At 35.2% G+C, this 13672-nt stretch overlaps 1 protein-coding gene across 8 annotated transcripts in view; it reads left to right on the plus strand.

Moving 5' to 3' along the window:
* Positions 1-13672, plus strand: part of Atp11c (ATPase phospholipid transporting 11C (ATP11C blood group)) — a 201105-nt gene that overhangs the window by 79656 nt on the left and 107777 nt on the right. For all 8 annotated transcript variants that reach the window (XR_013047942.1, XM_042268650.2, XM_015987375.3 and 5 more), the window contains 3 exons: positions 8539-8628; positions 10785-10865; positions 13124-13231. Coding sequence is in view for 7 of the 8 variants with exons in the window: in XM_042268650.2 (XP_042124584.1) it covers positions 8539-8628; positions 10785-10865; positions 13124-13231 (279 nt within the window). In the remaining variant the exon portion in view is untranslated. The remainder of the gene's footprint in view (positions 1-8538; positions 8629-10784; positions 10866-13123; positions 13232-13672) is intronic.

Raw genomic sequence — 13672 nt, forward strand, 5'->3', positions numbered from 1 at the left:
ATGCTTCTAAGGAACCTGGTGCACTTAAATGTGTATACACACATGGTCATATACTTAAACAAATCAAAATACCAACTGTAGTAATTATTCCTCTGAAAGGTAGTTTACTTTTTAAAAAGCCCATCATTTTGTCTGGTTATAACTTTCACTTGTCTTCCATTATGATTCACAGTGCCTGTTGATTATGCACATTAGCTTTAGGCCTTAAAATGTGCTACGAGTAGTCATTATTGTGCTGAGGAGGAGTGTTTATCAGTGGTCAAACATTTGCAAACATTTTGCAGGTTTGTGGGGGCTTCGTAATTATTTTCTTGTGTAAACCTTTCTGAATTGCCTTTGAAAGGATTAGGCTGTACATAATTTACAGTCTTTTGGAGGCTGCTTAGTGACTTTCATTTGCATCTCTTCTCTCTCCTATCTTCTGACTTGTATTTCTGGTTCCTAAAAGGGTACATATTACCTGTATACTGCTTGACCTATGACCTATAAAGTTTAATCACAGTAGCCATCACTTTTTGAATAATGATCTTACTTCAGTGTGGTATAAGCTAAAAACAGTGGCCTGCAAGTTTGAACACCTGCATTTAAATCTTGATAAACTATTTGCTAGCTATATCACCTTTGTCAAATTAATCAATACAGTTTATGAAATGGCTAATACTTCATATGTGAAAACACTTTTTACAGCTCTTAGTACCCACTAGTCATCACTCTGCTAATATTAATTTACTGGTCTTTATTACTGGCAGATCAGGCAAGGTGCTAGGTAGTCGATGGCTGGTTTACTACCATCTCTTATAATATAGAACATATTTTGATAATGTTCTTGATTTCCAGATGCAGCCTGGCAAGGGAGGGCTAAAACATTCGTGACATTTAACTCAGTGTACACATGCAGGCAGTTAGGACCTGAAATACAAAATCATGTCCTTCCTTTAATAATACACCACATTTTGGTATTCAAAAATTCCTTTGGTTTCTCCTTTAGGTAATGGCATGATGGAGATTGTTTTTAGTTCAAAGATTAGTATGTAAAATATAGGCAGAAGCAGACAGATCTCTGTGAATTCTAGGACAGCCAAGATTGTATTTTATGAGACATTTTTTTACAAAAAAAAGAAAACATTAATATGTAAAATATAAATGTGAAAACTGAGTAGCCCACTGAACAGATATGTATATAGGCATGTAGAACACTGTGATATATCAGATAAAATGTTGATTTTCTTTTACTGTTAAGCCTTGTCACAGAAATTTTATCCTCAGTCAAGGGCTCATATACTTGTATCTGGGTTAGTAAATTGTACTTTCTCTAAAGATTGTAACTGTGTCACCCAACTAAGCAATCACTTATAGACCTTTGGCTCATAATCATAGATTCATGGAATCAAAAGGTCCTGTGAGGTTCATCTTGTTGACTTAGATAGAGAAACTAAACCCAGAGAAAGTTACCATCATGATAAGCAAGCACTTAGTGAAAAATCCAGAAACAAAACTTCTGTATAAGGCCCAATAACTTTGAAGAAAAGAGCTCTTTTCACATTATACTATTTGTACACCTTCCTCATTTTTTCTCTTTCCACATCAAAATGAAAGAATTACGATTTTCTATAATGTCGTATATGGAAGATGATAAAGTGATATGCTGATGGTGACTCTTCATTAAATTAATGATAATTGTTTTGTTTCACTTTTGTTCTCAATCTTTATGTATTTGATGGAATGCTTTCCATATTTTATGTAGCTTCCAGTTTTGTTTGCATTGAAAACAATGCAATACCATTTTTTTTGTTTTTATTTTTCAAACTTCACATGAGACAACTAAAATTCTGTTTCTAAACAAAACCATGATACAAAAGTGAACATTTTTGTACAGTTAAAGACTAAGATACCTCTGTTCCCCCTTCTCTGAATATCATGTTTATAGTTTTTCTAATTAACTGATTTGCTTTTTAATAAAACACCTGTTGAGCCAAACAGAGGAATTGGCAATACAGTAATTTCAGAAAAAGAAGAAAATGGTTTTATTGTTTGTTTTTATTGAGACAGAATCTTGATATGTAATCCAGGCTGACCTTGTACCAGCTATATAACTCAGGCTCGCCTCAAACTCACATTGTTTTTTCCTACCATCTCTCAAGTGCTAATATTACCAGGTTTAGAAAGAAAATGTTAATACCATAACCTTAGTATAATGAGTGATAATAGTGCACAAGTTTTTGTTGATGAAGGCCTCATCCCTGGGGACAGAAGACTTGTGGGTTTTTTGTTTTGTTTTGTCTTTGTTTTTGAGACAATGTCTCAATGTGTAGGCCTGGCTCTCCTGGAACTCACTCACTCTGTAGACCTAGACTAGCCTCACACTCACAGAGATCTACCTGCCTCTGCCTCGATAGTGCTGGGATTAAAGGTGTGGGCCACCAGCTTCAAAGACTTGAGTAGGAAGGTAAAACTTTAACCTTAATTCTCTTAAATGCAGCCTGGTCTACACAGCGAGTTCCAGGACAGTCTCCAAAGCTACACAGAGAAACTCTGTCTCGGGGGGAAAAAAAGAAAAAAGAAAAAAATCTCTTATCTATAAAATAGGTATATTGAATTGTTCATTTCATGAGATTGTAGTGAGGATAAAAATAAAGTGATATACTTAAAGCATTTACTACTGTTTTTGGAATGTGTTAATGCCTAGTAAATGCTATCTGTCTTTCTGTGATTATTCCAGTGCATTACTATTGATTTTCTTGGACTCTTGTGATTTGAATGTATGGAGAGGGTCCTTTTTAGTAGAGGGCCTTTGGATCTACTCTGGAGAAACCAACAATTTTATTATTGGACCTTATCTTCCTCACATTACCTTTGGTTCCATATATTTGTACCATACTCTTTTAATAGAAGAAATATACACTTTATAGAACATGTCTTGCTGTCTTCCAGCTCCAACAGTAGCAAGTGTTATTTTCCTTTCTCTACTTTGTCATAAAAATAACTCTTGGGGTTTTTTTTTTGTTTTTTTTTTTTGGTGTTTTTTCTTTTTTTCTTTACAAATAACCCCCTGTAAAGTCAGTGTAACAGGGAATGAATGTTGTTAATACAGGGAGCACTGAAGAAACACTTTGACCTTTAAATTTTATTTACTTATAAAATCAGTGTCTCTTTTTCTTCTGGGAACACAAATACTTCCTTAGGAAAAAATGTCTCTTGAGGCGTTACTAATTTAAAGTACTCTGCGGAGACTTTTGGTTATCGCCATAATTTTGTAGCTGTCACAAAATTGGAAATTCCCTTCCTTGACAAAAGGGACGTTAATTACACTGCTATTGTTCCTAAGTTCTTTAGGTTTTTTTTTTTTTTCACTTTGATTTTGGTTTTGGTCTTTTGTTTGTTTGGTTTTGTTTTACTAAATTCTGATTCAGTTTTAGTCAATGACTTTTCAGAGATTGGAATTTACAGTGGATAGAACAGTGTGAAAAATGAAAGTTCTGTGTGGCATTGTTAGTAGTGAAAATGAAGGTAGACTGCAAAGCTCAAAATTCCATTTAATGCCAACATAAAATAAGTAGCTTGGATATAGTAATTTAGCAAAGTGAACAGTTACCGATATAGATACTTACTGATAATTAATCTTGCTTTTTTATTCTATTGCATCCAGATGGCTCTAGTAGTTACAGAAGGTTGTTTTCTTTGTGTAGTTCAGTTTGCTGGTAACTATATCAGTTACTTTTTAAATAGTTACTATTTCATCTTTACCTGTGTCCCTGTTCCTTTTTGTTGTTTGTTTGCTTTTGACAAGGTTTTGTTATTTTGCCCAAATTGGCTTGCCTATGTAGTCCAGGCTGTCCTTGAACTCCTGGCAATCCTCCTACCTCACCTTCCTGAGTTAAAATTACTGGCATGTGCCACCACGTCCAACTTTATTTCCCTTTTGCTGGTCCTATACAGAAACATTAGAACACATTACTTAGAGCTTTATCCTCAGCATTCTTAATGATAAGTGAAAAGTTTGGTGAACTTCAAATAAAAACAGTTTTTTCCCTCTCATCTCTGGTGCTTGGGATCAAGCATAAAAGCACATGAATGCTGGGTAGTCACTCTTATCACTAAGCTATGCATACCCATACTCTAGGCCCAAATCAAGTAAAGCTCACAGCCTTCAGTCTTTTAGTTCATATTCATTTCAGCTTCCCTACTTCATACATTTGGAGATTTATTTGATAGAAAAAATTGGTTTTAGATTCTTTTAGATAGTAGATATTTGAAGCAGTAACACAACTTTTTCGTATAGTATCAGTTTTAGAAGCTATGTGTATGTACCAACTACAAAATAAGTGAAAAGTGCCCTCTATAAAAAAATACTTGCAGGTCTGGAGAGATGACTCAGCAGTTAAGAGCACTGGATTCTCTTCAAGATGTCCTGAATTTAATTCCAAGCACCCGAATAGCAGCTCACTGTAGTATCTGACTGTAGTTCCATGGAATCCAATGCCCTCTTCTGGTGTGCATACACGCAGACAAAAACATCCATATACATAAAATACATACCTAAATAAATGTAAAAAAATTAAATATAAACAAATTAAAACCTAAGTGGCTAGGTACACCTGTGAGGGATTTTAGCCCAATAGTGGTCCATGCCTTGTATTCCAGCATTCAGGAGGCTGAGGCAAGCAGATCTCTGTGAGTTCAAGGCCAGCCTGGCCTACAGAGTGAGTTCCGGGATAGCCAGGGCTATACAGCGAAACCCTGTATCAAAAAAACAAAACAAAACTTTGCAGTGCTGGTATTTTTGTGTAGAAACAGTTAAACATGTTCTTAAGTATTTGGACTAACATTTAATTTTATTGTTCCATACTAAAATAGTATAAAGGGGAGTTGGAGAGAGCTCATCAGTTAAGAGCACTTGTTCTTCCTAGCACTGACATGGAGGCTCACTCCTTTCTGTAACTCCAGTTCCAGGGGCTTCAAAGGCCTCTTCTGGCCTCCATAGGCACCAGACACACACATGGTGCATAGACATACATACAGGCAAAAACACTTATATACGTAAAATATAACTAAATTATTTCTAAAAATAGTATAAGGATTCATTTACTCCTCTAGGCAAGAACTTAGGTCAGAAAATTGATTTTCATCATTGTATTTAAAACAACTATTATTTACACTTTTGTCCTGTGATTAGCATTGTTTTTGGTTTGTAACAGCAGACCAAGTCTGAGAGTTCAGTTTTTAGATAAATAGTTAAATTTTAATAACTTCATGTATATGTCTATAGTTCCATTTTGCTTCTAATTAGAAAGCTCATTAAAAAGAATTCTCTTAATCGGTGCTAAAATATTGGTTTTAGTATATAGAATAGATGCTTGTATCTTAATTTGCCTTTTAATTAAATCAGTGATTTACATGGCCAATGTACAAATTTTACTCATGATTTCTTGATGTAAAAGTCTCAGTGGTGGCTTAACAAGTGTAGTCCTAGGACTTGGTAGGCCAAAGCAGGAGGATTGCTCTAACTTTGAGGTTAGCCTGGGCTGTATATAGTATGAGACTCTGCTTGAAACAAACATCCTTGTGTTTCTTTCCAAACACCATGATAAGAACTTATGGTAAGGGAGGTTACAATACCCTGAGATCTTAGCTCATGCCCTGATGAAGGAAAGAAGAGCAATAGTTTCCAATGAAAGGACCAACCAAAGTTCTTAAGGAAAAAGTTAATCTGGTTAAGTAGAACAAAGAAAGCATGTGCTTCAGTGGTGTAGCTATGTAAAGCCCTATTTAAATCCTAAACATTGCAAAATAACAGCAGTAGCCTAATAGGACTAGATTAAAAAAATGTTCCCTTTGATCTGTTAATATTACCCCAATAAGGACATTTAAGTGGCTTACCTGTTTAACTTCAAAAAAAAAAAAAAATGTTTAGTTCGAGAGCAGGTCAGTGTCCCAGAAGTTCAGTTATTAGCAGTTTATTAAGAGTTTAAATTTTATTTATTTATTTACTTCAAATTGATGGGGGCAGTTAAATGCTGTTTTTGGATTATATTGGTTTCAAAGTGACTGTATCACTGGTTTTGGATGTTTACCATTTTTTATCACAAACAAATTTGAGAATATCATGAAAAATGTGGACTCTCTCCCAAATAATACACATCCATGCTCAGTCAGCACTTAATTTTTTGGTTGGCTGGTTGGTTGGTGGGTTGGTTGGTGGGTTTGTGGCAGTTTCATTATGTAGCCCAGGCAGACCTGAAATTCATATAGAACTGGCTGCCTCTGTCCTTCAGTGCTGGGCTTAAAAGTGTCCCTGGCATTTTGTTTATTTTATTTTATTTTTTAAATTATGAGTGTTTTGACTGTGTGCCAGTGTGTGTGTGTGTGTGTGTGTGTGTGTGTGTGTGTGTGTGTGTGTGTGTGTGTGTACGTGTGTGTACACTACATGCATGCTTGGTACCCTCTGATAGTCAGAGGAGGACATCAGATGGGTGTGAGCCATTCTGTGTGTGCTGGGAACTGAACCCTGTTCTTCTACAAGAACAGGTGTTCTTAACTTCTGAGCCATGTCTCATTTCCCTGGTCCTCTCTGAGGTACCTCTTTTGGACCTCAGAATTATTCTTCAGTTGGCTGTTGATTATTTTCTTAATTTGTTTTCTATTACTGTGATAAAACACCATGACCAAAGCAACTTTAGGAGGCAAAGTATTTACTTTACCTTATAGTTTATCATCATGAAGGTAAATCAGGACAGAAACTGGAGGCAGGAATTGAAGACCTCAGAGAAATGCTGCTTACTGGCTTGTCCCTCCTGGCTTGCTCAGTTTGCTTTCTTATATACCACCTGTCCTGGGATGGCACTACCCATAGGCTTGCTTGAAGGTCATTCTGATGGGGGCATTTTCTCAATTGTGATTCCCTCTTGTCAGGTGACTCTAGCTTGTGTCAAGTTGACCAAAAACAAAACAAAACAACAACAACAACAAAAACCCAAAACCTGTCCAGTACAGTTTTACTGTAGCTGTTTACCTCCTTTTGTCTTCTTTCTCTTGAGATTCTCTGAACTTTGAGAGCTCCCGAGCCTTGAGGTGTTAGGGGCCAACAAGATGGCTCAGGTAGTAAAAGGAGCTTGCCATGTAAGTCTGGCAACCAGAGCTTGATACCTTAGATCCACATAAAGATTTGGAAGGAGAGAGATCATGCCACAGTATTATCATCTGACCTCCATATGCACACCATAGTGCATTCATCCCCTCCTATCCACAAAATAAATACATAAAATTCTTTAAAATAAATTTCAAAAATTTTAAAGCTATTAGTAAATTCTCATATACTCTGTCATGCTCTGCGACTTTGGCTTTCCAGTTGCTTTATCAGTGGATATCATGATATGCAAATGATTGGAATAGAGACTTTCCAAGGATAAATTTAGCCTTTTACCTTAAAAGGATTTTTTTTTCATTCTGGTTTCAAGTCTTCTGTATTATGATATGTCTTACTTCTGTTGATTTTTAAATGACCTAGTAATTGAGCTTAAGGCATTAATGAGAAATTACATGTAGTGTATGCACTCACATTGTGTGTATACCTTTTCATCTATGTACATGTCCTCAGCAGTCATGAAGATAGGCAGTACTAATAGAGACATAATTTTATCTCTGACAATGATCTGAACTCAAGTGATCAGTCCAAGCCAAGAGAACTCATGTGCTCATTCATTCATCCAAATAACTTTTATCTATACCAGGAATTGTTAGAAGGAATATTAGGGAAGAAAACTGAATGATGTATCTCTATGGAAGTCATTGCCTATTGAGGGAAAAACCTTATTGAAAACATACACACATTTACAAATTATAGTAATTGTTAAAAATAAGTTCAGGGTCTTAAAAAAAGAGATCATCACTCCAATTAAAGTGTCTTGACAAAGTAAAACTAATTTTGATCAGAAAAATGAGCTACTCACAAAATGGAAGAACAGGCACACCAGGACAGCAAGTTCACTTGGTTTTTATTCTAATGCAAATGGTGACTGTGTTTTTTCCATTGGTTGGGGTCTGACCTCATAATCTTTTGTAAATGGATTGCAAATGAAGTTTAATTAAATGAGTTGCAACTCAGCAAACAAAAGTTTTATTCAGTCAGGTTGGGAGATTAAAACATTTACATAAAGGTTTTACAAAATGGGAGAGATAAAATGACTAGAACTCATTAATGGTAAACAAAAGTTTTACAGTGTTTAGAAAAAGCTAATATTTAATGTTTTTATGGTAAAGAATGTTGTCAAAGTGCATGTTATATGATATGAGAGCATATAGCAAGGAATCTTTTTTAGATTGGGTTGGAGAAATAAAAAAAATGTAGTACTTAGATGGCAAATGAAATTTCCAGTGAAGCTTTATTTCTGAAAAAAAAAATGTATTCTGTACCTCTAAATATATGCTGATGTAACATGTGGTATGTGTTTTCAGTTGTTTGCTATAATAAATACTTTATATGATAATAAGACTTTTTAAGTTTCTTTTCCAATAATACTTTTGGTTCAACCTCTTTTATAGTATACACTTTGGAATTTCCTCCCAAAGAATTTGTTTGAACAGTTTAGAAGAATTGCGAATTTTTATTTTCTCATCATTTTCCTTGTACAGGTAAGAACTCCATGAATTGCCACTACAACATTGAGAAATTTGGTTGTTTCAAACAATTTATAATTTTAAGTTGTCCTGTGACTTAAAAATATTTGGTTATTATATTTTAAGTAGAAATATAATTGCACTTCAAGAATTGTGTGATGGTATAGGTTTCTAAAGTTGTATTAGAAATGAGGTTTTATTTTATTGTTTAATTTTTCATGGATTTCATATCTTTATCTTAAATGTATATTGTATAACAACTTTGATTTGATATATATCAAAATTGAAAATAGTTTAAATTAACAATTTTACTTTGTTAAACACCAGGGATTTTTTTGTGGTGGGGGAGGAAAGGGTTTATTCATCTTATACTTCCATATCACTGTTCATATTGTAGGAAGTCAGGACAGGAACTCAAGCCGGACAGGATCCTGGAGGCAGGAACTGATGCAGAGGCTATGGAGGAGAGCTAATTACTGACTTCCTTCCTCTGACTTGCTCAGCCTTCTTTCTTATAGAACCCAAAACCACAAGTCCAGGGATGGCACCACCCATAATGGACTGGACCCTCCCCCATTGATCACCAATTAAGAAAATGCCTTACAGCTGCATCTTATGGAGGCATTTTCTCAATTGAGGCTCTCTCCTCTCTGATGACTCTAGCTTGTGTCAAGTTGGCAAAACCAGCCAGTATACAGTTCCTACCTCAGCTTCTCAAATATTGGAATTGTAGATACGTGCCACCCATGCCTAGGCTTTTCGCCATTGATTCTAGGAAACTGTTTTTTTGTTTTGTTTTGTTTTGTTTTGAGGCATGAGATCGATTCTGCTTGCAAGAATCATTCAGTTTATTAAAGAGTGCATTTAATTAAGTTTATTTAAGCAAATATATGCTGACCACCTACAGTGTGTTCTACAGTAGTACCTAAAACAAAATACGATGATCAAAATACTGATTTTTTTCTACCCTTAAGGAATTTATATTAAAGTTGTGAAAAGTCATGTATTGACTTAACTCAACAGATTGAAAAGGCTTCAAAAGTACATGATACCTCAACTGATCTTTGAAGGGTTAGAAGTTTCCATGGCAAAGAATGCTACACCAGCATCTCAGGAATAGAGAAGAGGTTGCATAAAGGCATATACCTTGTAAAAGTCTATAAGTCTTATGTGTACACTTCTTTGTGTCGGGTAGAATAGGTCTGGCTGGAGGCTGGAGATGATAGTGAGATTTGAAGACAAATTTTAACCATGACCCCACCCCCACCCCCAAAATCTAATTCTCCTTCCATGTTTCTTATTTTGGTGAATAACAGCAACCTTCTCCCAGGCATGTTAATCAAACACTTGCAAAATATCTGCAATCAATAGTTATAGCTCATTACTTACCAGTTCTGCCAATTTTTCTTACTGAATATCTTCAGTGCCTCTTTCCACATCTCTTACTTCTACCCTAATCCAAGCCATCATCTTTTACTTGGATCCCAGCAATAGCCTCCCAAGTAGACTCCTGTCACTCCTCCTCTCTTCCAGTCTGTTTTTCACAAAGCATTGAGAATAAATTTTCATGTTACTTTTCCCTGTGTAAACTCCTGAAAGATTCCCCACTGTGGAATGAATAATCAAAAGTCAACAGCTTTCCCTGCACTATTTGACTCATGCCTACCTCTCCAACACTATCTCACACCACACTTTTTTTGGCACTGATTTTTGTTTTGTTTTGTTTTATTTTATTTCCTTGTACACATGTCACTTTCCCCTTTTAGAAGAGAGACTCTATATATTGTCCATTGTACCTGAAAACCTCCTTGAGATAGTTAACGCCTAACTACCCCATAAACTTTCAGCTATGTGAAGACAAAGACCTCTCCATCCTTTTTTAAGCAATATTTCTAGCGGCTGGATGGTAACAGTACAGGGGCTGGCACAATGAATGCTTTTCAGCCGTTAGCTCATAAACCAATGTGCATATTTCAGTAAAGGAGGTTATCTAATCTAGATAAAAGCTAGTGCTGAATTTTCTTAAATTAACTGTTGTATAGATTGTTTTTGTTATAAATAAAGTTAGTATTCATCTCACTAATGGAATATATTTTGAAATATTTGCAACATGTAAATGCTTCATATGAGTTAATAGCTAATTTTATTTTCAATTTAATTTCTTTACATAGGTCACAGTAGACACACCAACCAGCCCAGTTACTAGTGGACTTCCACTTTTCTTTGTTATAACTGTTACCGCAATCAAGCAGGTAAATTTCTTACTTAAACTATTCCTGTCCTTTAATGCAAGCTGGTTTGAATTTTCTTGTAAATTCTCTAATTTATTTACTCTCTTCCTCCTCAGTATCTATCTGTCTGTCCTTCTATCTATCTATCTATCTGTTTATCTATCTATGGTATAAACATAATAGAAAGTACAAGTAGAAAGTTCAGCTCAGTAGGGAAATGGGAAGTGGGTTTTTACTGTTTATTAATTATTCTAACATGATATGTCTTAAAATTTCACATTCCAATGAATTTTAGTTATTGCTTCCTACAGCATAGAACTTAAGAGCACAAATGCTTGAATTTCATTATCATCAGTAATACTGTTGAGGTGGGTGTTGGGTAGGAGAGAGTTTTATCTTTCCTCTCAGAGCTGGTAACATGTGATTGTCTTTGAAGTATTTTGAACATTTTAAGTGTTACTACCTATAAAATTGTCCAAATGAAACTGAAAATTTAAACAGAAAACTTTAAGTGAGAGGTGGGTTAACTGTATAGGAACAGACCAGGATCTGCTTATTTGCAAACGTATTTTTAGATAGTACCTATCAACATGCTTTTTGAAAGTACCTTAAGGAAACTTGTAGATTGAAGGAACAAGGTTACCTTTCCTCCTAGGGTTATCTGATCTTCTCTCTTTCTTGCCTACTAGGAATTTTACAAATGGTTTTTATCATGTATTTCATTGCTAAATAAAGAATTGGAATGTTCTTTCTCTTTGGCTATCTAGATTATTTTCCTTAATGTCATAAATTTTTAGTTCTAAAAATATCATGCATGGTTTTCAAAGGGCTTTACTGATTCATTCTACTCCCAGTCCTAGTTCATGCTATATCCTTCCTTTCTTCATCAGCATCAGAGAATGTACCCTATGAAATGATAGCCTAGTGTTTTCATAAAGAGGGACAGAATAGGGAAGAGGGGAGAAAAAGCAATCAAGAGATTTTTTTTTCAAACAGATTACATTTGAAAAGGCGCGGATATTACAATGAGGGAAAATAAGCATTGGATATAAAAAGAAGAAGTCATGTTCAAATGAACATCCTGCGTCCTTAGCTCTTTTAGCTTAAATCTATTCCACATGAAAAGCCTAAAGGAAAATCAACCATTAAATCGCTCTGATTATTTTTTTAATTCTAAAAGCAAATACCAATTTCTATTTATTATAATCATTAAGTCAGTGGAAAATTTTAATTGTTATCTCTACAGTGTAAATTCTCTGGCAAAACAGTTTCAAATTTTCCTACTTTCTGCATGAGAAGAATTCCATTTCTAAGTGATTAAGTTTCTAATAAAATGTTAGAACAATTATTTTTCAAATTAAAAGTAGAAAGACATGCTGGAAAGATGATTCAGTATTTAAGAGCACTGGCTTCACTTCCAGAGGACCCGGGTTCTATTCCAAGCATCCATGTAGCAGCACACAACCATTTATAACTCCAGTTCCAGAGGATCTGACACCCTGTTCTTACCTCCCCAGGCACTGCATACGTATGGTGCATAGGTATACATGAAGGCAAAATGCCAACACACATAAAATAAAAGCAAATAAATCTTTCCAACAAAGTAGAAGTAATTATTGTTATTTATTAAACTGCGCAATGTTATTCATTAAGTGTCACTATTTACCGTGTAAGAAAAGCCACGAGGTACAATAAAACCAACTATAAAAGTTTATTAAGGGAAAGGAACAAAAGGGGGTGCTTAGGCCTATGGAAAGATCATTCAGAAAGAGGGGCAAAGGGATAAGTGGGACCCTCTTTCATAGAATCCCCTGCACATGTGCATAACTTCTATGGCTATGCCACACCTGAGCATAGATTATGTTATCACCCAACACAGGAATTACATAGGACATAAGGCCCTGGGATGACTAAGCATCATGCCTGGCTACTGGACAGTGCATGTGCAGCCATGTAGCTCGGGGAGTGGCTAGGAATTCTAACAATTATAGTGTTCCTTAATTATTCAGACTTAAAGACAACATAGGCATTCATTAGAGCACTAGAGGAATAAATCATAGTTTTTCACAATGAAGAATGTTAAGTTTCTAATACCTGTTTTATCTTTAACATATATCTGAAGAATTAAGGAACCTTATAATACAATAAAGCTATTTGCCTAAGGAGTGTGTTTAAAGTTTGCCTCACATTTTCTAATAATGTGTTCATCATTGTATTTGTGGCATTCTGTGTTGAAATTAACAATATAAAGTTATAAATACAATTTTTCTTATCTTTAGGGATATGAAGATTGGCTTAGACACAGAGCTGATAATGAAGTTAACAAAAGCACTGTTTACATTATTGAAAATGCAGAACGAGTGAGAAAAGAAAGTGAAAAAATCAAGGTACTGTTTTATCTTTTAAAGCTACTCTTAATGGTGTGTGTGTGTGTACGTGTACGTGTATGTGTGTACGTGTGTGTACATATATGCCACAGAATATGTGTGGAGTTCAGAGGACCCAATTTCTAGAGTCGGTTCCCTCCTTCTGACATGAGTTCTGTGGTTCAGAATCAAGTCATCATGCTTACACAGCAAGCACTTTTACGCTTTGAGACATTTCCCTGGCCCCGACTTAGGAGAACTGCAGTCAATCTTGCATGATAAAAATGTACACTTGAAAGTATACAAATCAGGATGGTAGAAGTACACACCTTTAATCTCAGCACTCAGGAGACAAAGTCAGGCGGATCTATGAGTTCAAGGCCAGTCTGCTCTACAGAGCAAGTTCCAGGACAGCCAGGGCTACATAGAAACCCTGTCTCAAAAAAAACAAACAAACAAAAA

The sequence above is a fragment of the Peromyscus maniculatus genome, chromosome X, assembly GCF_049852395.1.
Source record: "Peromyscus maniculatus bairdii isolate BWxNUB_F1_BW_parent chromosome X, HU_Pman_BW_mat_3.1, whole genome shotgun sequence".
In the NCBI taxonomy this organism is placed as follows: Eukaryota; Metazoa; Chordata; class Mammalia; order Rodentia; family Cricetidae; genus Peromyscus; species Peromyscus maniculatus.